The sequence below is a fragment of the Phodopus roborovskii genome, unplaced genomic scaffold (assembly GCF_943737965.1).
Source record: "Phodopus roborovskii unplaced genomic scaffold, PHOROB, whole genome shotgun sequence".
In the NCBI taxonomy this organism is placed as follows: domain Eukaryota; kingdom Metazoa; phylum Chordata; class Mammalia; order Rodentia; family Cricetidae; genus Phodopus; species Phodopus roborovskii.
Genome location: NW_026126412.1, coordinates 9085669 through 9112384, shown reverse-complemented (window position 1 = coordinate 9112384; position 26716 = coordinate 9085669). Strand labels below are relative to the sequence as shown.

Below are 26716 nucleotides of genomic sequence, written 5' to 3'. Positions count from 1 at the left end.
GACAGTATAAATTAGGGAGAACGTGACAGAAGAGAAGGAATAATGACTTGTGGTTTTAACATTTACACAACTGCTTTGAACACATACGAAGTTCATAATGTTCAAAGTGAAATGTGTGGCGCAGCGTTTGCTGCATTCACACGCTGCCTCAGAGTCATGACTACACTTGCTTTACTCACACCCTCAAGGACACAAGCCTGGACCTGATGTCTCTGAGGAGACTAGTACTGCACCACTACAGGGTAGTATACATTTAGTGAATAGTACTGGAACACAATCAAACCACATTTTTTTTTCTTGGTTAGAAAACCAAGGATACAATAAAAGCCAACGTTTATTAACAAGCACTTACTCTACTCTATGGTGAGAAGTGTGCTAGGTGGTTTGTGCCAACTCTTGTACAATAAAACTTTACACCTTTTAAAGACAAGAATGTCCACTGTAAAGGAGCTTGCATATTTTGGGTTATTTTATTATTTTCAGTGTATGCCGATGACATATTTTCCCAAAGCAAGTAATTCCAAAGGCAAAAACTTTGCTCCATGACTTTATTGTTTTCATTAGACTTAATACTAGTCTAACCAAAAACTTGTTTTTTTCATGCTCGGTATGTAAATTAGTACTATCATGTTTGAATATGTAAATTAGACATAGACACATTTGTTCCTACTGCTGTAATAGTTGTGTTAGTCCAACAGGTTCTCCTTCTAGTACAGAAAAAAAACAGAATCCATTCTTTGACAGAATGTGGGTGAGAAACTGTAAAGGAAGGACACAGTGTTTAGGAAGATAGTTGACGCTTCAATACTGAGTTCAAACAATTGAAACGGTGCCATAATAAACAAACCTGTGAATCCTTAGCGCCCACGGACAATTCTGTACACAAACTGAAACTGCTGCTCAAGATTTTAGTATCCCCAGCTCTAATTCTTTAAAATAACTACTGTCTTCCAAAGAGGAGATGCCACAATCGCATACTCATTGAATTGGAATTCAAGGAAAATATATTATGTTAGGCCCTCCATCGACCCTCCATCCCATCCCCTTTCTGCTCCCCAGGGAAGGTGAGGCTTCCATGGGAGATCTTCAAAGTCTGTCATATCATTTGGGTCAGGTCCTAGGCTGAGAGACTATCCCTCTATGTGGAATGAGTTTCCAAAGTTCATTCGTACACTTGGGATAAACAATGATCCACTACCAGAGGCCCAGAGACTGCCCAGGCTTCCTAACTGACACCATGTGCAGGGGGCCTGGGTTGAGCAGTCCCATTCTTGTAGCAAATTTATAGGATATGAATGGAGATACAAATTTTCACATCACTTTACTAAATGTAATTGACATTGAGGTGAATAAAAAAAGCCTGAAATCTGAGCATAGTGGTACATCCACATCTGTAGCCCCAGCTATTCAGAAAGACAACAGCTGGGAATCACTTGAGTGCTTGAGTTCTTGACTAGCCTGGGCAACACTGTCACAAACAAATAAACAAACATAGTTTGGGATAACAGAACTAATGATTAAAGAAATGCTACAACAGCTGCTTGAAGACTCTAGGATACCAGTTCTCAACCTGTGGATTTCAGCCCCTTTGGAGATGGAACAACCCTTTCCTAGGGGTTGCCTAAGACCATCTGCACAACAGATATTTACATATGATTCATAACAGTAACAAAATAACAGTTATGAAGTAGTAACAAAAATACTTTTATGATTGGGGATCACCACAACTTGAAGGACTAAATTAAAGGGTCACACCATTAGGAAGGTTGAGAAACATTGCTCCAGGAAGCTATGACCAGAGATTTTCCTTTTTTTCCTCTTTAGAAATCAAACTCCTCAGGAGTTAAGGCAGAGCCCAGGAGCTGAAAGAGGAACTTACATGCTATGCTGAGCTAGCTTGTGGTATGTTCCCTTAAGCCCTGAGAGAGGAGTAGCAGGGCTCTGCTTTATCTGTAATCTGCCAGGTCTTGTGCATGGAAAGTGGAACTGATTTTCCTGGCCGTGACTGTATTACATGCTCTAGACTGACCAATTAAAAGATTAAGTTTTTTCTTTCCCCTTTAATAAATCTTGGTAACCTTGGTTTAAGTTAAAAATATTCTTGTTATAAGGAGGAGCATTGAACCGACTCAGACCCCATGAACATGGGTCTCAGTCAGAAGGCCTGGGCAGTCTAAGGGACCTCGGACAGTGGAACCAGGATGTATCCCTGGGCAAAAAAGAACTTGGGAGCACATTCCCCATGGAAGGATACTCTTTTAACCTAGAGGCAGGAGGGAGGGACTAGTCTCTACTCCAAATGACTTGACAGATTTTGTTGACCCCTCCTGGAAGGCACCACCCTCCCCGTGGCGTAGGGGGGGATGGGATGGGAGGGTGGTCAGGGGGCATGGGAGGTAGGGAGAGTGGGAGGGAGAGGGAACTGGGATGATATGTAAAATAAGAAAAATAAATAAAACACAAAAAATAATCTTGTTATTTAGTTTTTTAGGTAATAATAAAGGAAGGCTGTAGTATTTTCATTTATGTTTTGAGAACTTCCAAGGTAAAACTGAAAATGAATTTAGACTTCCTTCTTTCCTCTTTCCTTCTTCCTTCCTTCCTTCTCCTTCCTTCCTTCCTCCTTCCTTTCTTCCTTCCTTCCACCTTCCTGCTTCCTTTCTTCCTCCTTCCTTCTTTCCTTTCTTCCTTCCTCTCTTTCTTCTGAACAGTACAGACTAACACAATTATACTTTCATAGTAGAACCCATCAATTAGCCTAGTTTTCCTCATATCTTACTTAATAATATTTTTAAGATATAAAACCCTGGCTGGGGACCCTCCAAACAGTGACATGAAAATTTTAATTTTATACTAAAATTAGTTTTCTTACTTGAAATCAACCAATTGGTATATTTTCTTTCTAGAATGCTGCAATTTGAGTTTTTTAAAAAGCAAAATGCAAACTTACTAAGCCATCCTTATAAACAGAAACTTTAGTTACTTCATCAATTATTTTTAAAGTCACTGAATATGAAATGTATAGGTGTCTAAGCACTGTATGCTCATTGCCTCTTCTGACTTGGTTTCATACAGTAATGTGCTACCTTTTTTTCTTTTCACTGTTACCTGAATTTTAAAGTGTGCAGTTTTATGATTATGTGATCACAATGATCATAAAATATTCCCTGAAAAATGGAGTATAAGGATAATGGTGTCTTAGATTTAGTGTGAGTGTGTAGCTTAAAGGTGCTGAGTCAGCAGTGAAGGTCTACTCTGAAAACAGTGTGTATCCATGGCAGTACATTGCAAGCCACATGTCTCCACCTATTTAGCGGATACAAATTAAGCATTCCAGAAGTGGCAATGCTTGACAGCCAAATGCATAAAATAGTAAACAATTGACAATCAAAATAAAGAAACAGCTGTTAGTTTCTTTTTGTATAAAATTATATGTAATTTACAATGAATGCCAATTAAAATTATTAACCAATATGCATAAATTTTCTTTGTCTTATTGTCAAATAGCTATGTAGATTGTCATATTTTCTTAATTTTCTGAAATGATTTCTAAAGTTCTTCCCCTTACTGTGATTAAACCTTAACCATGAATCAGTAAATATGTGTGCCTTCTGCTCCGTAAAAGGTAAGACTATTAACCAAAAAAAAAAAAAAGAAAAAAAAAAAAAAAAAAAAAAAAAAAAGCCAGAAGTTATTCTTTTGATTGTGCCTGATCCAGCGCAAGTGTTTATTTCCATTAAATGTAATGATTACAACAAGAATTCAACTGAACTTGATCTTACAATCATCAATAACCACTTAGATTAACATGTTAAAAGCTTTAATGTACAGAGACATGACAAAATGTAATTTTAAAAGCAGTGACGTCTCATTTTGGTTGTTGAGAGGAAAGCGGTAAGTTGTGGATGAATAGTAACTGTCAATTCAAAGCTGGAAGTGTCACTGTTACTATGTAGTATAATGACTTGCTGTATATATCCCTTATACCAAGAGCACAATCTCATTTCATTACTTCTTCCATACAACTTGCCGTCCTCTTGGTAATTATTTCAATCTAAGTGATGATAAGGGGTTCATCGTTTTAAGTAGTAATTTGTGATAGTATGAGATTCCAGTCCTCATTTTCACAAATATAACAGCTATTTGTTTTTTTTAAATTGTATTAAAGAATGTAGTAAAACCTTGCTTTATCAACCAACAGTGCTCAGTCATTTTATCAACTAGACATTCACTTTATACAGTCTGAAATGAATAAACTATCTTAGTGAAGTACAGATCAAGGGTTTTTGTATCTAAAACTACAGATTTTGAAAAAAAAAATCTCACTTTTTACTCTCCTAAAGCTTCATTATTACTGTTATTTATTAACTAATACAGGTTACTATTGTTGAAGCTTTATTATTACTAATAAACGCTTTATATCTCAGAGATGAAATTTTTCTCTTCAGTGAACAAACCTTTACTGAACATCTGCTGTGTGCTACTTTTATGTATTGAGCTGAGACAAACTAAGATGGCTCTGCCCTAAATATGCACAGAGACTGTAATCACAGTGCAAAGGAACAAACGTTTAATGTCAGTGCAGGCTGCCCTGTGAGCACAGAGCAGAGATGCAGGACTCAGAATGGCTGAACAGGGTTCTGAACGATGACAGACAGTGCTTGAGAGCACAGATCAGGGGAGACAAAGAAGAGTTAGGAATGTACAGGTGGCACGGGAGGAGGGCGTGAAAAGTCAGCATAGTGAGGTCATCAGAAACACAGGCTCTGGAGACAGACTGCCTGGGCTCTACTTTAGGCCATTAAGAAGCTTCACTATGCCTTGGTTTACCCATATGCAGAGATGACATAATGGGAGCATCTACTTTAAAAGGCAGATTGAGTTAAATTTTTGTTTTGTTAAAAAAAATGCATATTACAAACTGTTCAAGTGTTTGTTATTAGTAAAGTTGGAGTACAAGATGCTTTTGAGGGCAGTGACAGAAAAGAATGCAAGCCTGGAAAGTAGGATGGGCCACAGATAAGAGGCTAATGATTAACTGAGAAAGAGAAGGGGCTCATTTCTGAGTGTTACTCATGTAAAGGGTGACATGTCATTAGTGTGAGGCTTTGAGAAAGACTGGTCAGCCACAGGGAGACTACTGGGGAATGTGACAAGGAACAGACATATGTGTCAGGAAGCTCTGGAAAGAGTCTGGGGGAATTACTATGAATCTGAATCAGGACACTAGGTTAGCTATGGAGGGGGAGGGGTTAACCTAGGAAATACCTTGGGACTTGGTGGCTCACAGGGTGACCACAAAACAGCTCAGTCACAGGTGAGAAAGTAACCAAGCTGAGCTGAGAAAGAGAATGCTTATCTATTTGATTGTAATTTTCAGGCACACAGTAAGTCCCAGAAAGTTATTGTCTTCCCCAGTGAAACTGCCTTTGCTGCTTTGTGTGTGTGTGTGTGTGTGTGTGTGTGTGTGTGTGTGTGTGTGTGTGTGTGTGTGTGTGTGTGTAACTAGTTGAGAGGATTTGATTTTGGAAAACAAAAACAAAGGCTCCAAGAATTTAATCTGGTTGCAGTCTTGTCATTTGGCCTTAAAGGTTCTAACTCTGAGACCTTGACTTTAAATGACAATGTTAAAAATTTGGAAGATATCTTTTGGTAATTTTGCTTTAGTTTTCTTCATTGAGAATGCAGAGCCTTCCTGGCTGGCCTTGCTTTCCCTTGGTGCTATGTGATTCTCTGACATCAGCACAGATCTATTCAGCCTTGACATATGATACTGGCTGGCATGAAAAAGGAGGCAGAGATGAGTGAGTGTACCAGCAGGACATGGCTGTGCTCAAGAGTAAATGGCATCTGCAACACGCATTCCTTGGAACCAGGGTCAGAAAGGGCTGCTTCCTCTGTTTAAAAAATGGCTGAGTAACTTTTATACATTGAGTAGAAACTATGAAAATTATACACGTGTGACTATGACATACCAGAAAGTATATTTAGTAATAAGGTGCATTTATTGCTAAATTTAGTAATAAGTTCTTCCTTTGTTGTTTCTGTTTCCACCTCTGTGTGTATGTATGTAATGTGTATATGCATGTTTTGATGTAGGCTTGGCATGGGGTCAGTGCCACAGTCAATGTGGGGAAACAAGCTTAAGAACTGGTCCTTGCCTTCCACACATTTGAACCAGGGTTTCCTGTTGTTCGCTACTATATAAGTTGGACTAGCTTGTCCAGAAGCTTTAGGATACTGCTCTATGTCTGTCTCCCATCCTCCACAGGAGCACAGTGTGATTACAGATGCCTCAATGCTGAGAGTGCCAGGCACAAATAGCAATCACTTACCCTCTGAGCTATATCCCCAGCCTGGCAAAAACTTGTCCACTGAGCCATATCACCAGCCTTATCCCTTCTATTTCTAGATATAAGGTGTCATATGTCTATGGCATACATTCTGAGGTAGTAGGATGACTTGGTTTAACTCCTGAGATGTTTTTGTAATGGTTCTACACTCTGTATATGGCAAACTTCTATTTAGAAGACTGAATATCTTCCTTATTCTTGGAGAATGATTAAATTTAGCAGACTGCCAGGCAATTAACAATAACAGCAGAACTGAACAATCAAACACTTATTTTCAACATCAATTCTAAAGCATCATTGCTATTAAAGGGTAACAAGAGGCCATTTACATCAAAGTTTTGTAATCCAAAGATTTTTTTCCTCCATATTTACAAAACAAAAACAAAAAAGCATTTTCTTAGTGTTTACTTCCACTACTAGTTGTTCCTTTAATAGTAATCAAGCTGGCTTAGTGAAATGTTAAAGTCATGACATCTAGACTACTTTTCTTAGCTTATGACTTGGTCCTTCTGACTACTCAACCAATCCTTTCCCTCCTCTCCTAACCAGTGTGTGGCCAGGACTTCAATCTAGGAAACACCTGTCTAGTCTTTTTGTGGTTTTTGAATTTTGAGGTTATTAATTGCAAAGTATTTTCTGCAGTGAAAAAAAATCAAATATGATAATGTCAGTGTCTAGAAAAAGACTATTGATTCTGCTTACTAGTTTGGGTCTACCCAATCTTTAAAAATTTATAGATAGGGAGCTACAGTTATTCCTACTCTCTGTATAGTTTTAGTAGTTCTGCACAACTTACTGAAGCAATAAAAAACAATACCCAGAAGAGACACCATCTCCAGCACATGTATGTATAAAAATGTTTTTATATGCCAATTTTCCCTATCTTCTTTCTTATAATTAGCAGGCTATTATATTTGACCCGAGAAAAGTGTTTTAATGAGGCTGTCCATGCATATTTCAATAAACTTGATTTTTTTGACACTTCAAACATAACCCTGTGTCATTCATGCCTGCCTCCTATTTTAAATTTATAGCATGTTCCAGCTGTAGAAATCACCATGGTTACTTCTTACACTAATAGTAAACTAGAGTTGGCACCTAAAAGTATTGTGCTATATTATGTATCTGCATTGTAAAGGAAATCAACATCTCAATAATTCCAATATTATAAGTTAATTTGAGAACCTAAAGAAATGTGAATATGAGACAATTAGTCACTGTTGAAGATAATCTTAAGAGATGAAATGTATTTAAAGGTTTTTGTGACAGCATAGTCTATTAAGGTTCTTTCTCTGAGTCCTCATGTTAATGCCAAATATGGTTTTATTAGCAATATCATTGAATGATTACAACCTCATTCCCATTGTTTCCTATGTACTCTTTTTCAGAATTGTACCAGATATCAGTACTTTGGGCAGACATGACTGATTCAATTAGGAACTGATTAACAGAGAGCATGAGGAGTATGGCTTCCCTAAGATACTCTTGCCTAAAGAGTGGTATTAGGGACGGAGGTGATCTGATAAGAATCTACAATTCTCTGCAGACCAGTTGAAGTTATTTTACTTTATTCTGAGATGTCTCTTACTGTAGAAGTAACACAAATACATTGTCTTCATTATTAAACTGGATGCAACAGTTCAGATTGATGTTTGCATTGCCTTGGCTAAAGCTGTACCAAGGAAGACTCTAGTTAATACACAGTTCCTTAAGTTACTGCTCAACCACTCCCCCTTCAGAAGGAGCTTTAGAATGTCTTGGAAATCACCCATCCACTATGGCCAGTGCCACATGCTGTAGTGTCGAGGTCTGTGCTTACCTGCACTGGTGCCTGCACCGGATGTGAGGTCTCCACCCATCAGACCACCTATGGGGTAAAGAGGAAGATCAAAAGGAGAAAGGCTAAGGGTCAAAGGAACAGAGCACAGTGCCATCAGCACTCAGCAGTTGTCCTCTCCTGTGAGACAGTCTTAAAAATGTTCTACCTAAGGCGGAGGGCTGACATTTGCTTTATTGTGACATGCTGTGCACAAATGTTAAAAATGCATTCACTCACTGACATTTTGCAGAATTTTTTTCTAGGAATGATTACCCTAGAAAACTACAGGCTGGGAATTGTCTATACATTATTGTTTTCAAGTCTAGTTTCCTTCTAAAGAGGTACTTCACAGCAAATAACAGGAAAACCCCACTTTATTTCCACATATGCCTTGATGGCCACACATCTGATGTCTAGCTTCTTTCTAAGTAATTTTATAGCATCAATTTTGTGCAATATTAATTGATTAGAAATTTTATTTTATCATAAGTTGACTAATATTTCTAGTTGAATTTTACTTAATGAAATAAGAAGCTTTTACTGTCACATGTTTAAAATATGCTAATTCCTTGCTAATTTAAAAAACAGTATAAAATCTTGGGCTGGCAAGATAGTTTAGCAGGTTATAGTGTTACCATAAAGCATGATGGCCTGAGTTCCATTTCCTGAACCCACATATGGAAAAAAACTAATTCCTTGACATTGTCTTCCTATTGCCACACATGGGCAATGGCACTTGCATACCCCCATCAAAATCAACAAACAAATAAATAAGTAGATTAAGTGTGATAATGGCTATGTTTCTTAATGAGAGTTGTGAACTTTCAATAAGACTGAATATAATAAGTATTTAAAACTTTTAAAGAACAAGATCTCGAAAACAAGTGGCAATATCATCTAATTGTGATTTCTTTTCGTTGTTTCTAAGAGATGCTTATTGTTATTAATTGGTTCCAGGTTTTGGAATCAGAAAAGATGATTAATCTATTTTAAAAATTGTGGCTATTTCCCACCAAATGCAGTTTTGAAGACAAAGTATCAAAATTAAAACAATAAATGAACATGAATTATCAAATAAGACATTCAAATACATCTAAATATGATCAGAAAGGAATTTATATGGCTATTAAAATTTATATAAAATTCAAATCATATTTTAAAAGGAAGAATGGCATAGTGAACCCTCTTGTACACACTTCTCTGGTTCAAGATTTATCATTCTTCTAGAGGAAAACGTTCTTCCATAAAGAAGCTGCGCTTAGTATAGTTAAACGTGTCTTAGTTATTGAAAATGCCCTGTGGAGTGCTCCCTTAAAGCCAGAGTGTAAATACACAATGGACTGCTGCATGAGATTTAGAAATACAATTATGTTTGATGCTGTTTCTGGAAATATGAAGGAATGGCTTAGTTATATTCAGTGCTCACTGAATCAGCTCCCACTGTGAGCTTGGTAAAGCAAATGGGCATTCTTCCTTTCAAGATCCTTCAAGTCCAGTAGAGAAAAAGACACATATTCAATACGTACATCACAACATATTTAGCTGGATTCTCATACAAAGAATGGCTTCTTTTTCTGAGCAATAATTTCATGTCTCTAGGTCATTGTGAATTGAACAGCAGTAAGGATCTTTTATAATGCAGAGGCAAATCTCCAGTGAATGTACCTGAGTATGTGACATGCCCTTAACTGCATTTCTGACTCAGCTGTGTCCTTATTTCATACTCCTTATAAGTCATGCTACTGTACCACACAGTTCTTTTCTACCTTATATTAATTCTGGGGATAAGTTGTCTCAGAAAAAAAAAAAAAAAAAAAAAGACCCAAATAGTTACGTATAGGGACAGATGCTACAGGAGAGAACACAGAGAGTAGTTTTACATAGGAGGAGACATTTCCATAGGAAGAAGAGATGTAGATGAGACAAGGAACAAAAGTATGTGGACTAAATACTTGACATATAGTTTGAGAAAGTATGTGGTTAAAATATAGCCACTGGAGGAGGTAGTTGACACCCAAATATGGGGTAGGAAATACTTTGAAAGAGACTCTGGAGAACTTCAACTGAGTCACACAGAGTATCTAGTAAGGTACAGATGATAATGAATGAGAGGACATAAATGGCAAACCAAAATGCACCTCCTAGGTAAGGAAGCTTTTGCTAGAAGAGGTTCCCCCCAACAACGTCTTAACATTATGGCCTTTGAAGGACTTACCTGTGTTACCTGCACTCGGAGGTCTATGTGTTACACCAGGAGACATACTATTTCTCTGCAGAGAAGGGTGAGCCAGTGGCAGAAGGTTCGGGTTTCCCAGTGAGCTGACAGGGTTGCTGTATACCAAACTGTTATGGCTGGACACTGGGATGGAAACTGGCATCTCAAAGTTGGGAGGTGGAACAGCCTGTGGAGGAGAAACAAGGGAAAATCCATGTGAGATAGACAGAAGGAAACTAACAGAGCATTCAAGTACAGACAGCATTAAGTTCTCCAAGAAAAAATTTTGAATTTCAAACCATGCAGTGTGTAGATTACCGTCAAAAAGGGGTCTCAAGATGTGCAATCATAAATTGATTTCTTCACTGTGCTGAGAACTCTTTCTTTGCAACTGCTAGGAAAGGTTTCACTTCTTTGTGAAACAAAGCCCCGTTTCATTAGACTCCATTGTCTTTGAATTCCATTCTATGAAGTAATAATTATTCATTTGTGATATTTGAATCTGGTGCCAGAAATGACTACAAGATCAAAGGTACATGACTGTGATGACTTCACAGAGAAAAGGGGGGATTAAAATGCAAACCAGATCCTTTGGTTTAATTGCTTATTGAAGCATATTTATGCAGAAGTTTAATGATATAAAATCATCTTCAGGCTTGTGAATAGCACATATAGTTTAATTATTATTTTTAAAAAGTCTGTCTCTTAATAGCAACTCAGAGGATAATAGGCATTTTACGGTACAGGTTTCAGCAGAGTATGTATCATTCACTAGCTCACATTTTAAAGTGATAGCTCAGAAAGTACAAAGCTTCACATTTTGCTGTATAGGTACTATCCCTGCCGCATGGCAAGATCTATAACTCAAATGAGAGAGTTGGCAAATATTTAGGGAGCTGAAGCTGTGCGGATGTCTAATTAGAGCGATCCAGGTTCCAATTATTGATTTTTTGCTATTATTTTGGCAATTAAAGCAAAATTATGTTTCTGTTTCTGCTTGCAGGAACTCATCATAGTTGTAAACACTCTTGTCTTTCTTCTTTTGTCAGCGATACAAATGAAAATACTGTTGAAATACATGCCAGAGGACTCATGGTATCAAGGCATACAGCATTAATAATGAAATACTGCACATGTGTGTATACACACAAAAGACACATATAAGCCCTCTGAGGTTTTCAGTAAGAAGCGTCCAAGTTTACTTGGACATGTTTATTTTGACTCAGTTGGTTTGCCATTATTGCTTTGAGTTTTACTACTTCTTTCTTTAGAGTTAACATCAGCTATTGGTGACTGACTGACTGGCTGGCCTTCATTATGCATTGTGTCTGCAGTAATTCTATGGTAATGTTGTTGATAGCTATAATGTGTTCTCTCATAGTCTTCATGTCATGTTTTTATTTTCTTCCATGCTATAGAAATACTAATCCTGATTAACGCAAATGTTTTACAACTTACTTTCAAATGTCTGACTTTTCACTGTTTTTAAGGGAAATAAAAATGCTTGTGACATAGCAGTACATCTGTCTTTTAGGTCATTTATGGCTTGTACAAAAATTAACAGAAAATGATCTTGGCATAAACTCGATGTCAGTGGAATATAAATGCTTGGTAATATATCAGAGCATGGTGATATGCCCAAATGTCCAAAGCCCCATTGAACAAGAAAAAAATTAATATATGCTGTAAGGTGACTTTAGCGTGGGAAACATATCCCTTTCCTTACATGCCAAAAGAGAATAGAAGTCAGCTGTAAAGGCAGTATAGTAAAATAGTGCTAAGCAGTCTTGACCATCCAATCTCTTCTCTCTGCCCTGGGTTCCAGAATATCAACTAGGCTTTTTGGCCACTGGGGCAGGCGGCGGCAGCAGCAGCAGCAACAGCACCAGCACCAGCACAGAATAGAGGAGAGAGGCCACGGCCTATTTTGCAGCAGCATCCTTCCTGCTAGAACACAGCTGCTTTCATCCACAGAATGAAACATCTTTCAGTGGCTCTCTTATTTTGTCCTGCTCTAGTGATTTCTTGCTTTGCTTGCATCATTAGGCCGGCAGGTGACAGCAGCTTCTAGACTCCAAGTCCTAACATACTTCAGTACTCTCTCATGTTTCAAAGTGTGCAGTCCTTTTAACAATCTCTCTTCAGCTATACTCTTGAGTTTGGCACTTGTTTCTGGCTGTAATCTCAGATCATGATATTAGCCCTACAGATTTGGGGTGGAGACAGTCTGGAATTCTGGGTGGACATGAGAACACCCTTGTTCCCAGCACCCTCCTGGTGATTCCTGCAGTTGCTTCTTGATGGACCGACCTGCTCTGAACCTCATCTTCCTGCTTTTATCTTTCAACACACAACAATCAGAGTTCTGATCCTTTGGAGCACACACTAGATAACAGCATCTCTCTGATTTTTCCCCATGACTGTGCCCATTTTACTTAATGTAAAAGTTCCACTTCTCCAACAGCCTCTTCAAGTTTTGGCATTTACCAACCTGCCAGGCCATCCTTGCCCGCGTTTTTCATTTCTGACCAACTACCATGATTAACTCCAGTATCACATCCAAACCTCTCCTTCAAACCCTGCCATCTCCAGGATGTCCACTTTGACTATTCTATTTCATCTGGCAGCTTGCTTGCTCCTTACGCCCATCTGTGGATCTCTTTCTCATCTCTTAGATTGAATACAGTTTTGATGTTGGCTAGAAATGGTTCAGTTCATCAAAGTACTCAAGGTCTCTCACTACAAACAATTCAAAACATACTCTTTGCATTATATATTTGAATATTTCTCTGTAAAGGAGACTTTTGTGAGGATATACTGTATTAAACTAAAAGGGTAAGATTACTAGATCCTATAGGCTTTCTATTGATAGGCACTAGGGTGCGTAATTTACATACTTGATGTAACTCAGTATCCCTTTGTTGTGCATAAATTTTTTCTTCTTCAAAATAGTAAAATTGAGAAAATGGCCCAATATCATCAAATTAGTGACTGAATCCTAGGTCATTATGCAGTACAAATTAGTATTTTGAAGCAAATAAAATCTTGCAGTCAGAGGTTCTACTATTTACACATATTGGGTATTAGCAAACTACCATCCATGGGCCACATGATCAACAAAGTAATTCAACTGAGGCCTTGGAAAAAACAAAATGTAAAGACCCCCCTTCTTCAATATTTACTCAAAAGTCCACACTTTAAAACTATTTTTGATTCTAAATGTTTTAATTTGTACTCACTGTTCCTATTTATAATTATTCCACTTTCAATGGGTCCCTAAGAATCGCTACAGAGCTTAGTTTCTCCCCATACTGAATAGAATATTGACTTTCCTCCCTAGAGGACCAAGTCCATCTCTCTTCCCCTAAGAGATTATAGGCACATTCACAATACAGGAGGTAATTAATAATTATGCAATGAATTCTTTGGTATCCTACCAACCAGTTCAGTGAAAAATCACTAAACTCCTTTTCCCTCCTAAGCATTACCCTGAAGAATTATTGAGCTTCTAGCATATTGGACCATAACAACTTGAAAAGGATCACTATAAAACTCATTTGTAATTGGTTAAATGGCAGGCAGATATATTCCTTTATCAGAGCAGGCTTAACCAGTTTTGAACTCACATGATACACCAACATCACTGGTGTACTCTGTCAATTGTTTCACTGCTTCTAGCCATGCCAGGAACTATCTACAGTAATTTGAAAGTAGATTACAAGTTTAAAATGACCACATTGATAATGATGTTTTAGAAAATCAAGGTTTGCCTTTCCCCAAGCAATATCAACTGCAGCTCCAGTTGTAGTAAGTTGCCATATAACCAGAAAGCCATTTAATACCCTTGACCTTGTTTACTTATCCATGCAAAAAGATAGTTGCCTAGATAAAGACACTGAACATTTCTGGATGCTTGTGGAGTAATGGAGAGGGTAGAGTAACCCATATGTTTTGAAGAAATTTGCCTTATTTTTTTCCTTCTTGACTTTTCAAAATTAGGAACCTTCAAAAGGTTTATATTAAAACTTTTGGGATCAAAACCAGAAGTTCCCTAAAGGTGATTATATCATGGCAGTCTCTAAATGTTGAGAAGATTCAGTTTTGGAAAGTAGAATTTGGAGTGATCGGAGTGTTGTGAGTAGACCTGGCTCTCTAACTTACAGCTCAAAGAAAAGTGAGCTGAACTGTTACTTTAAGAACGTGAAGAATTTATCAAGTGACAGCAGGGTATATAAGCAAGCCCATCTCTATCTCTGTGAGAGCATGTGGTCCTTGCTTAAGTGATGCAGACATGATGGCTGAGAAACTTGAGGTTGCTGTCTCTGAGCAGTGGCCATGGTCCCTGAGGTATGATTTTCTAGACAGAAGGGCATTTGAACTCTTAATCTTCTCCAACACTCCACCCAGAAAAGTCCAATAAAAATCAAACAATACATTTTGATAAAATATTTGTTTTAGTTAATGGACCTTCGTTTGTTCATGTGAACAACTGAACTGCATCCTCTGTTTTGTTGTGTTTTGCCACTAATAGAACTATATATACCAAGATCCTAGTAGAGAATAAAAACATTATACAAGTCTAATGACCAATGACTACCAACTGCCAATATCCCAATTTCTTCATGGCTTTCTAGTAGTTATAGCATACACCTGTTCATTCTCTGTATATCCTCAATGTACAGACATTCATTACTGTCTGAGCACCTGCCCTCACTTTCCCTGTATTCAGTTTCTACACAATAAGTATGGGTGATTATATAGTCACCCTGACCTAATTTCACTCTATTCACTGCATACCATAAACCCAGGGTGCTTCTCCACATTGCTATAAATTCATCTTGTTTGTTAGTTTCCATCCTCCTCCTCTTTCTTGAGCTTTACCATCTTGTCCCTGACAGACGTATGGTCTCATTCTTTTCCTTTCTTTCTTCAAACATCTTACTTTTCATATAAATTATTTCAACTCATTTTCACATTAATTTTTATTACTGATTCTAGGTACAGCATAATGTCTTTCTCTTCATAGCCCATCAGCCTGAGGAAAATATGGACATTTCCCCCCCATTTTCTCTCTTCTCATTTCTCCTAAAGCAATTTTGCTTCTACCTCTCAGCCATTCATCCCTTTTGCTAATCCCGGTTTGGTTCCTCTAATGGAGCTGTTTTTGCTCACCATGGTTCTCAGCATGAACTGTAGCACACCCAGCAGGAGGAAATGCTGGTCGACAAGATTCCAAATCATCCATGAATTATTTCACATAATTGAGGAACATGGGCATAAATTTTATTACTCCAACAGGTGACTTCATATTAAATTTTCTATTTTAAAAGGGAAATGCATCACACTGGTTCTTTGAAATAGAAACACAGTCTTGTAATATTTTTAAAGAGTTCAAGACTCTCTCTACACACAAAGAGCAGAGTGTCTTTGCCTTGCTGTAAATGTTTTAGCAGCTGTAGAAATGTTCACTGAAATGGACTTCCAGCAACCAAGAGCAATGAGTGAAAACTGGGCTTCTTCCTATGGATGCTGAGACACTCAGTGAGACATGAAGACTCTGTGGCACAGCTAAAGGCCATGTGGCTCCTTCTTGGTGCTTTGCCCACAGACTCTCATGTGGCTTTCACCTCCTGCAACATATCCTTATACCTCTTAACAAATCAAATATCTTGATTTTGGACTTTTTACACGACAAGGTGAAATATCTCAGGGAATCTAGGTGAGTATCACGTCTTCTTTCCCTTTAAACTGTGGGGAAACTGACCCATGATTACCCTCTGAAACTTTGGGGGTTCAATGTTTCTCCATATTTAGGCTCACCCTTGCTAAAAATTATCAGCAATATGGCGGGTGTTTGCCTTTTTCTGATCTGTGCAGAGGATTCATTTGATCTGAGGTACGGAAGGCATTGCCTTACAGTTCTACATTTAAACCTTTGTGCACACAGCTTTCAAACACTCTATTCTATACATAGCAAGAAAAACTCAGGCTCTAAGAACTAGCTGTTTACCCAAAGGCACTGTTTATTTCTCTTTTCCAGGTAAAATAAATTTGGTTAGGCATTTTATCATTTAAGAATTTTGCACACAGTTAGCAAGCATATATTTATTTCTTCGATGGGTAAAACACTATGAACATTTGTGGAGTTCTGGAAGGAAACAAGATCTTTAAGACTAGGAGAGTATATGGGAGGGTTTTGAGTAAGGAAAGGGAAGGGAGAAATGACATACCTATATTATAATCTCAAAAAAAGGATTTAAAACATGAAACTTAAAAAAAAAAGCTGTACTTCTGACATTTCATTTAGCAAGAGAAAAAGTAAGCAGTCATGAAGACAGAGTTTCTAATAAGCACAATTTTGCAAATAAATTTTAAAGGGTTCATTTCAGCCAGTAGAGGCGGGAGTGTGTGCTGTCTGTAGAAATGAATCAATTTACTTTGTGAGTGCAGTATGGTTTACAGCTTTTCACATCAAATATCTACATGTATAATCAACAAAGCCCATTTTCACTGCAGATCTGTTTTTAATACTCAGGTTTGAGCTGCTTTGCTAGCTTACCAGAAAGGCATTTTTTTTCCCTGAAAAAATTAATTATGTACTGAGAAGCTTGTATACAAATTAGAATTCAGGTACTAACATTATTCACAGCACGTGAGCTTTGAGTGTAATCCTTTTATGCTACAGAATTAACATTGTTTGATTGATAACTGAATCCAACAGTAGGGTAACCATTTTCTCCTATACATTCGAATTAACAAAATAATACATGCACAGTTATTTTTCATAACTATCTGGCAAGGCATTGATTGTTAGAACATTTCTGAATCGGTTAAGACAATAATTTAGCCAAAAGTTAAAGCATGGAAAATGTTGGTATAGGCAAAGCTGATAAAATTCAGATAAGAGCTTTAATATCACACAGACATTGAAGTCTTACCGTTAGGTTTCATGCAGCCTGTTTCCTGCGGCACATTAGCTCTAGCCCTTCAGTGCTGTTGTCGAATTTCATGTGTGTGTGAGGGGCAATGTCATTCAGAAACCAGTCTTTACTTAGGTCATGACTGTCAATGTACATGATGGAAAGACTGTTCCACTCATGTATCTGGTCTTTGCATACCAAACTCATGTAGAAAGCAATTCTCTTGTTGTTTGACTGTACTGTGATCTGTGTGAGAACTTCATGTTTCAAAGGCTGTGTAATTTCAGGGCATGTCACATAGAGTTTTCTCTTTCTCCTGTGAACTCGTCTACCTCTGAATGAACTTCTCCATGGCAACTCTTTGAGATTATGTAATTTCAGTATCCCACAGGGGGGTTGCTTTCTAAACGCACTGCCCGTGGGATGAGATGGCTATTTTATCTGTCTGACTTTGCAACGCTTCTTAGAGCAAGCCATCACAGAGAGGGTTAAGGTATGTTACTGTAGCAGTTACCAGCAGATCAGCCATCTACCTTTGGTACTTACAGGAATTTTATGACTCTTGATCATATTATCAAATTCTTCATTAATTTTTTTGTATTTTTCTTCAGTGCGTGGGGTGAGTGCATAAGAGGAGTCAGGATCAGGGCTTTCACAGCCTTTGTTTTCTTTCTTGTTCAATGCCTGCCAGGTTCAGAGAAATATCAAGAGTAAAAAAAATGAAGGGTGGTTTGAGTACTTACACACAATCTTTGCCTGCTGATCATTAGATCAATATCTTCGTTAATTTTCCTGTACTTGTCCTCAGACTCAGGGCTGTGACCTACTGAATCGTCCGCATCGGGATCTGGGCTGTCACAGCCATTAAGGCCCTTCTTTCTCAATGTCTGAAATACATAATGTGGAAAGTTCAAACCTAGACAAAAGCTGTAAGAGATATTTAGGGATTTATAGAAAGTCAAGACGTCCAGCATTTCAGATTATTACTTATGTTATGCTGCATTTTTAAAATAGAAATCACAAGGAGAGACTGAGCCATTTCAACAATGTTCATCAATAGTTTAACAAGGAACTATCATGTTTGTAGCTAAATTCAGTCAATGAATAAAGAAGGTAAAATCTCTTGATATGGAATTCAGACAGAAATATTTAATGAAAAATAATAGCAACCCAATACAATGTGCGAACTGCAAAGCAACACAGTACTCTTTCCCCACAGAAATAAACAGTCAGGACGTTGCACAGTGAATTCAGAACCTGAGGTGAGAAAAGCAGAAATGTTGCAAACATTATTTCTGGATTTAGTGTAGAAGTTGGCATTATTGTTCCATTCCACCCCTAGCACCTGACAGCAAAGGGCATAAGAGAAGCCAGCTAATCGCAAAGTACTTACAAGGAGGAAGCTCATTTGGAAAAAATTATTTTTGCTTGTTAGAGTTCTGTGTGAGATTCTGTATTGAAATTTCCAGTATTGAGAAATTATCTTCTCAGACAGGAGCTAGAAGCCAATAGTGGGATGGCTGAGCTTAGGGCTTCATTATCCCGAGCTGAGTAAGGAAGACAGCACTGTATATAGGCAAGCAAGTCAGTAGATATCAAACGGTAAAAATGCCTGGTTTCAGCTAAATAGGGATGAGCCTGGGACTCTTCTGACACACGAGAGTGAAGTCAGTGGCTTAGCGCCAGCCTCCTGTCTCCTGGTGTAGTCTGCTCTAGTTTCAGCTGTCACTAAGGAATAAATACTAAGAAAACAGCATAACCATTTGGAAAAGTATGAGTCAGGAGTCTTGAATTTTATTCTTTTTTAAAAACATGCTTTTCCATGAAACTACGTACAATCCAGTGGACAGAAACAATGTTGTGGTTTTGAAGATCATAAAACTTTTGATTAATCATACAACTTGACATGTTAACAATTAAGAGTCTCACACACTATTTCTTATTTTTCTTGGTATTGCCAGGGTTGGTCACAAAGGGTTGAACAGCTAAATAGCTGTTCTGTCACTAATGGGAAGTTCTGCAGCACTGATCCGTGTTAAACACAGAACTTAGATACAAATAAAGCAAAAGCTCAAGTGTCCAGTCAAGGGACTGAAAGCTGAGATAACATGTATTTCGGGAAAATAAATAATATCATTTTCCAAAGAAATGTCCAGCCTGAAAATTCAAATCCATTGATTCTTATCAGTGGGCAACAAACATAATGCTACTTAAAATTAGTTTTTGAGGCATTGAAGGCTTGTACTTAAAATCGAATTGAGAGCTACCATTTCTCATACATCTAGCATATAATGCAGCTCTGTAAATATTTATTAATGTTACAGTGGTATAATATAACAAACATATGGTTACAGTTTATTATGTGGTAGGATGTTTGAATATTAAAATGAATATTTTGACACAAGATGGCAAAAAATACATTTGTAATCTTGGGGAATTTTTAATTGGTGGGGCCACCTGTCCCCCTCACGAGTCTATGACCATAGATTTTGGTCTACAACAAGTACTCTTTGAGAATTCCCACACTAATACTAGAAAGGACATCACAAAACACTAGGATGATAATTCCATTTATTGATGTCTTACATTTTAAACTCTTTTGCTAGTGTTATCTCAACCACACAAACATTCTGCTTGTGGTATTTTCAATGTGTTTTTGCTTTGACCTCTACAGATTCTTGAGTTTTAAGGAAACAGAGTGTCTTGGATTACAGTCTGCATGTGCGTGTGTGCGCTCATGAACGTGTGCATGTGCGTGCAGGCCTGCCTGCCTGCCTGCCTGTCTGTCTCTCTGTCTGTCTGTTAAGAATTCACTTATAGGGCTGGAGAAATGTCTCTTCACCAAGTAAGTATGAGGACATATTGTTCTAACCTAGACTAATGTAAAACGCTGGGCTTGATGATGTGGACCTGCAACTTGTCACCCTGGCACAGAAGGCAGTTCCATGGAGTTAATTGGCCAGCTAGTCTATCTGAATCAGTGAGTTTCAGCATCAGTAAGGGTCCCTGCCTCAAAAATTAAAGGTGGGACATAGTCTAGAAAGGATGTCTGATATCAACCTGTGACCTTTACATGCTCATACACATACATGCAACCACACACACACACACACACACACCCCTCCCTTACCCACACCAACAATCATTTAATATCACAAGCAGAAATAGAACATACATAACAACTCGCATACATGATTTTAAAGAATGAAAAAATTACTCATTTATAGCAAAGTAGGTAAGATCAAGAAAATATCTAACAATCTCCAAAAATTGTTCCTTATTTATATTTCTATCAGGCATATTAAGATATTCTCATGAAAACCTTTAACTTAAAGCCTCATATTATGCTAATAGAGTCTTAATAGACAGTAGATTTTTTCAATGTGTGTTTTACCCAATAAACTTATTGTAAAAAAAGTATCGTTGTTTTGATATGCAGACTTCTGACAACAGAACGCAAGGGTTAGAAGAGGCCTATCAACTGTCATTACAATCCATCTGGCACATACATGTGTGCTAAATATTCTCCCGAAGCTTTTGGGTGGGTAGATACTGTGACTTATAAAAATTCAAACACTGCTTATATTTCAATGAAATACCTCCACAAATGTTAACTCATTCTGTCTCACAAGTGTTTTGTGAAGAATTTAGGAAACCTTATGACAGATCTCAAACCAGTAGTGCCCGCCATGGCAACTGGAGTTTTGGTCACTGCTTGGGGACAAGAAGGGGTGGCTGACTTTTTCATTATTGAAACATTTTGCTTTTGAGAAATGAGGAACACCGACTTTATCTCTTTGACTCAAGTTCAATTGCAGCAAGACCATTCAACATGAGTACAAATTAAGCTGAAAATTTAATGATTTGGGTTTTTGGAAAAGAACTTCAAGGACGAAAATTCTCTTTGAGACGGGGTTTCATGTAGTTCAGGTTGACACTGAACTTGCTATAAGGCTGAAATGACCTAGGATTTCTAATCCTTCTGCCTCTACCTTCCAAGTGGTAGGATTACAGGTATGTACTGTCACTTTTGGTTTGTACTGTGCTGTGGATCAAACCCAGGGCTTTGTCCTTGGGAGGCAAGCACTCTACCAGCTAAGCTATGCGCTAGCCATCTGGTCAACAAAACAATTTATGGATTAAGACACCAAAAGCATCACTAGCCACTTTGTACCTGAAGCATGGTGTGAATCACTGAAAGCAAACAAAGCTGGTGGCATGGAAATGTAATGATTTTTCTCCCAATAAATTCCTCTTGTGTCTGATGACATTATCTAGTAATAAATATGACTGGTATGGAAGTAATGATTTAAGCTAAATTGTGTTATTTGTAAAAAAGAGCTTTTTGAGAACTAGAAACACAAAATCTGAGAGTAAATTAATATCAAGCTCTAAATGCCCATAATCACATAACCAGAACACTGGAAAAATTGTTCAAAAATATTATCCTCAGCTGAGTGCTTGCATAACATATTTCTGCCAAGAACAAATGATTATGGTGGAATTATAAAGCTTGGAAAATGGAAGTGGTGGCACAAACTTGAATACCAGAGTGTGAATGCAGAACTAGAGGAACAGTTTTATCTTTATTATATTAAAATCTACAGCTGTTTAATGATGACAAAGGAACTACTGTTAGCCTCAGCCAAGTCTGTCTATTCACAGTAATGAATAGTCAATATGAGCTAAAGGGCTTACTAAATGGATTTGAAGCGTATTCCTTTAGGGCTTTTCTAGCAAAATCAAACTCTCTGCTGTTGGCCTTGAAAGCATCTCTGATCTTTTTATAAGTGTCCTGGCCAGGTAACATAGGCACTTCAACAGCCATTTTGGACTAGAGATAGAAGTCCTATAGATGGGATGTATGTGCAGTGTCCCTCAGATGATATTTTGATGCAATCTTTTTCTGTGTTCCAAGAGAAGGCAAGGTATCTACTGAAATCACCACCTTCACTCACTGTATCTAAATAGACTACCCCCCGAGAACTCTGCAAATCTTCTGTGAGCCTGTACACTGAAGCCAGCTTGCCACAGAAGAGTGACACTTTTGGGCTAGATCAATTGACTGCAGAGGCTTCTGGGGTATATTCACAAGGTGTGATTGTCACACAGTGAGCATAGAGCTGCTGCTCTTAGAGAAGTAATTAGACCAACAGAAGGTGACATACCCCAAACAATAAATGGGAGAAGTCCAAGCAGGTAATCCGACAATCATGTGGCATCTCTACGCCCAGACATGTGGACATATGGACCTGCATTATTACATTTGTTCACCAGGAAAACCTGAAATATGTAGAAACTGATGATGATAGATGACAGGTGCTCCAAAATTCTAATGAAATAGATGTAGGGTAACAGATTCTATTTCATTACTGAAAAGAATATAAATGAAAAAGAATGCCACATGGAGCTTTTTTTCTTGTCTTAGGCATTATGTTATCAACTAGACAATCCCTTCCCTATGCAATGATTTAAACTGACTTTTCCTTTTTAACTATGTATTGTTTCAATTCTTAGTTTTCTTTAAAAAAAATCTCTTCTTAGTACAAAAGAGGCACCTAAATTATTGGCCCTTTCATTTCTATGAAATGTATATATCTTACTTTAAGGCTATTTAAGTAAAATTCAACATTTTTTCAAACAATTACTATCTCATATTAGAAACTCAAACCAGCCAATTACTCTGTGTCTGTAGTTTCAGTTCTGAATAACATATTTTCATTGTCTTCTACATTTTATCTGCATCTAACTATACAGCAGAAATTTAATTTAAAAACCTTTTGTAGAAAAACCCCAAATTGCTCTCATTAACCTTTGTCAAAATCCAAATAATTATGCTTTCTTGCATAACGGGGGCTTCCCTCACTTTAGGGTGTTCATGTGTCAAGAACATATGCAGGAATCATTACTGTTAGTTTGCATGGATGTTGTGTTCACACAAAAACCAAGGAAGAAAATAGGAAGGGCAGTTTTTTTCTTCTGATGTTAAGCCTTTGGAGCCTGATTTTAGCAGCTGATGAGGACAAGCTCAGTGGGCTTCAGTACAGGAAGTCGTGTAGTTGTAGCAGTATGAATGAAATGAATGCTGTATGCAAGGCCTCCCAACATTGGCTCAGGACACTTCACCATCTGGGAGTGGCCACCCTACGATGTGCCTTGAATTCTGTAGTTGGTTTATAAATTCAAAGTAAACAGCTCTCAGTGGAGGTATACTGTGTGCTTTATTTTATCATTTCTAACAGCTCTCGGGCAGGGGAAAACTAAGTGACAAAAAATTTCTCTACACGTTTTAATAATCAAAACTGTAAGCAACTGTCTGTACCACATTTATGTGTACCACGATTCTCTCTTGCTCCTGTTCCTGAAATAAAAAAGACATATCAATATATTGTACATTTAGTACAAATCAGCACTTTGGTCTTAATTAGGTAAGTGAATCATATATATGAAAAATTTTACTCATAACAAATTATCTATTTGTGCTGAAAAGCTGAAAAAGTTGAAAATATAAAACTGTCACACTGTTTACCTCTAGATTAACATTAATTCTAAACGTATATTTTCTTTTACTGGTAAAAGGGGTGTGTGTGTGTGTGTGTGTGTGTGTGTGTGTGTGTGCGTGCGTGCGTGTAGAAGGAACTACAAATTTCAGTGTCTTTAATTTGTTTTGTTTTAAGATTTTATTTTTTCTGTCATTTTAAGTAATTTTTTAGTTAAAATAGAATGACATCCCCCCTTTTCCTCCCTCTGCACTTCTCAGGCACCCTCCTTTCAACCCTTCCCATGCACCCCTCCCGAATGGATAGCTTTTTTCTTTGATTATTCACACGCACACACACACACACACACACACACACACACACTCACTCACTTCCCACAATTTCAGACAAAGTTTTATGCCACCTGGGCTGACAATGTTCCTCATAAGAACCAGACTAAGAAAAACCCCAGTACCATGCATGCAAAAATTTCCTTTTATATGGCTCATTAAAGCAGTCTATTATAGACTATTGCTGTAGCCCTTGGTTGACTTCCATAGGTTGAAGGTAAGCCCCTATCACTGGAGACATCATCTACTTAAGATGAAGGTCCTGGAAAATTCAAGGTAGACCTAACCTTAAACGCTTCTTTCCTGTGATTTAACTTCCGTGGTTTTAGAAAATACTATGCAAGCTGCCAAGAGAGGAAGCATTATAGTCTGATACAGCTGCAACACTCACGACCTGTCACGATGACCATCATGACAAGATTAGTCCACAACCATCTCTTAAGGTCCACTCTACAGGAGGGAAGTCATATCTGGTAATAGAAACCTAGCCAAATTCCAGGGGCTAGTGACTAATGTAGTCATGGACCTCAGTAAAGAATCTACTACATTCTAAATCGTATCCTTACACCTGCAGGTAAGTGTAGCTACCAACCCTTATCAGAGATGCTTCTCATAAAACAGAGTTGTGGGGCTCAGTTCCACTGGATAATTTACAAAACAACCCCTTCATATAAGCCTCAGGGGACATTTGAGGAGAAGGGACAGAAAGATTGTAAGAGCCAGAGGATTAAGTTTGCTATGTAATTGTGATTCCTAGTAATGTCAGAAGCTCTACTTACAAAGTCTCACTAACATGACGGCCTAAAAAGAGCTGAGCAAGGACACCAACAATAGACACGTCAGAGTGGATGGGGAGATGCCCATGAGGCCTGAACCTTACACTAAGAAGTAGAGGCAACTGAAGAGGGCTGCAAGTGGGAGAAAGTCTTCCACAGGAAAGCATATCAACTGCCTCTCCAATACCAACGATCAGCCTTGAAAACATACATATAGGGAACATGCAGACTGAGCAAGTCATTTTAGAAATATATCTGTACATTTATATATACATATAAATATGTAAGAGGCCATGACTTGGTAAAAGACCAAGAAGGGGTTTGGAAGGGGGAAAGGAAAGAGGGAAATGATGAATGATTATCTTAAAAATAAAGGGAAACAACAAAAGCAGCGTACTTTTATAACAAATGGAGGCCTCTGTGGATTTTATTTTTGATTATGTCTATAGATACATTTCTGTGTGTGAGTTTGAGCAGGGGGATGCAGTAGCCATGGATCCAGAAGAGGGTGTTGGCTCTCCCAGAGCTGCACTTGGAATAAAGGACCAAAGTTTCCTTAAAAGATAGTATTAGAGGAACTAGAGAGATGGCTCAGCAGGCCAAGAGAACCTGGGCTTGGTTCTCAGCACCAGTGTTGGGTGGCTCACAACCATCTGTAACTCCAGAACCGCAGGATCTGATGCTGCTGCCTCCTGTCTCCAAATACTCATCATTTAAAAAATAAATAAAATAAAGCTTAAAAAATAATGGAGTTGAAGGGTTTTATTCCAGTATATTATTTTTCAGCAACACAGAAGCCATTAATTAAATATTTGAGTGACTTTTAATGTATCAAATATCATCACATGCTTTCTAATGGGCACAAATTATTTCATGTAAGCATTCAGATATGACAGCTCCTAAAATTATTTGGACTGCAGTGCGGATGAACCCAAGGGTCATCTGGCTCTCCTCCTGCCTCCCAGAAGGTGGAGAATCCTGGTGTGTAAGCAATGGCTGAGCCACTCATCCAGTTGGGCTTCAGGAGGAAGCCACACAGTCGCTAATCCTCATCCAAAGTGCAGCTGACATGCCTACTTCGATCTTCTTGCATCACGCAGTTAAAGTAATTTCTCTGCCATTCATGCACAGACTTTACATATTCTCTGTTGTAGCCTTATCAGTCCTTATTTATTGTTTAGTGTCAGCCTTTTGGGGTGCACTAAGAGGGCCTTAACAAAAGCTTTTCCTGTATTTTCTTTGGAAAGCAACACACAACAGTCTGACATACTTTAGGTGCTCAACTCAGCAAATGCTGCAGAGATGAAAGGGACACACATTTCCTCTTCAGAGTTAACTTCTGCTGAGGTTTCCCAACTAGACCGAGGCTGTCTGTCTGTGAGGTGGAGTCAGCCCTAGGATCCAGACCACTTAATGTACAGTTGCCAACTGCTATTCTGTCTTGGGTGTTACCTCTAGTCCCCCAGATGTGAACTGGTTTTCTGAATATATGGTTCAAATTGTCGCATGTTTTCTTACTACTCTTGGGAGTTTCTTATAGCACAGAGCTGTTCACTTGTCATCCTGTATTGCCAGGGTGTAGCATGGGATGTGGGACAAGACAAGAGCGTAATAGATGTTTGGAACACAACTAACAGACTTAAATGGATACATAAACAAAGTAGAAAAGAAAATCCAAGCATCAGGAGGAGGAAGAGAAGCCTCAGTGCAATGGTTCCTTTATGGGATTTCCCTTCTTTTTACTATTTTAATAACTACTTCATATTATTTTTAAAACTTGGCATCTTTCTATTTTTAAGTCACT

General features: G+C 38.0%; 1 protein-coding gene across 11 annotated transcripts in view; it reads right to left on the bottom strand.

Annotated features, from left to right (window-relative positions):
- Window positions 1-26716, bottom strand: part of Mef2c (myocyte enhancer factor 2C) — a 164088-nt gene that overhangs the window by 23299 nt on the left and 114073 nt on the right. For 9 of the 11 annotated variants that reach the window (XM_051182801.1, XM_051182803.1, XM_051182799.1 and 6 more), the window contains 3 exons: window positions 18051-18194; window positions 10388-10574; window positions 8173-8220 (listed from right to left, as the gene is read on the bottom strand). In XM_051182801.1, coding sequence (XP_051038758.1) covers window positions 8173-8220; window positions 10388-10574; window positions 18051-18194 — 379 coding nt within the window. Of the gene's footprint in view, window positions 1-8172; window positions 8221-10387; window positions 10575-17853; window positions 17992-18050; window positions 18195-26716 lie in introns of all 11 variants that reach the window. The other 2 variants (XM_051182808.1, XM_051182810.1) reach the window with 1 other exon arrangement.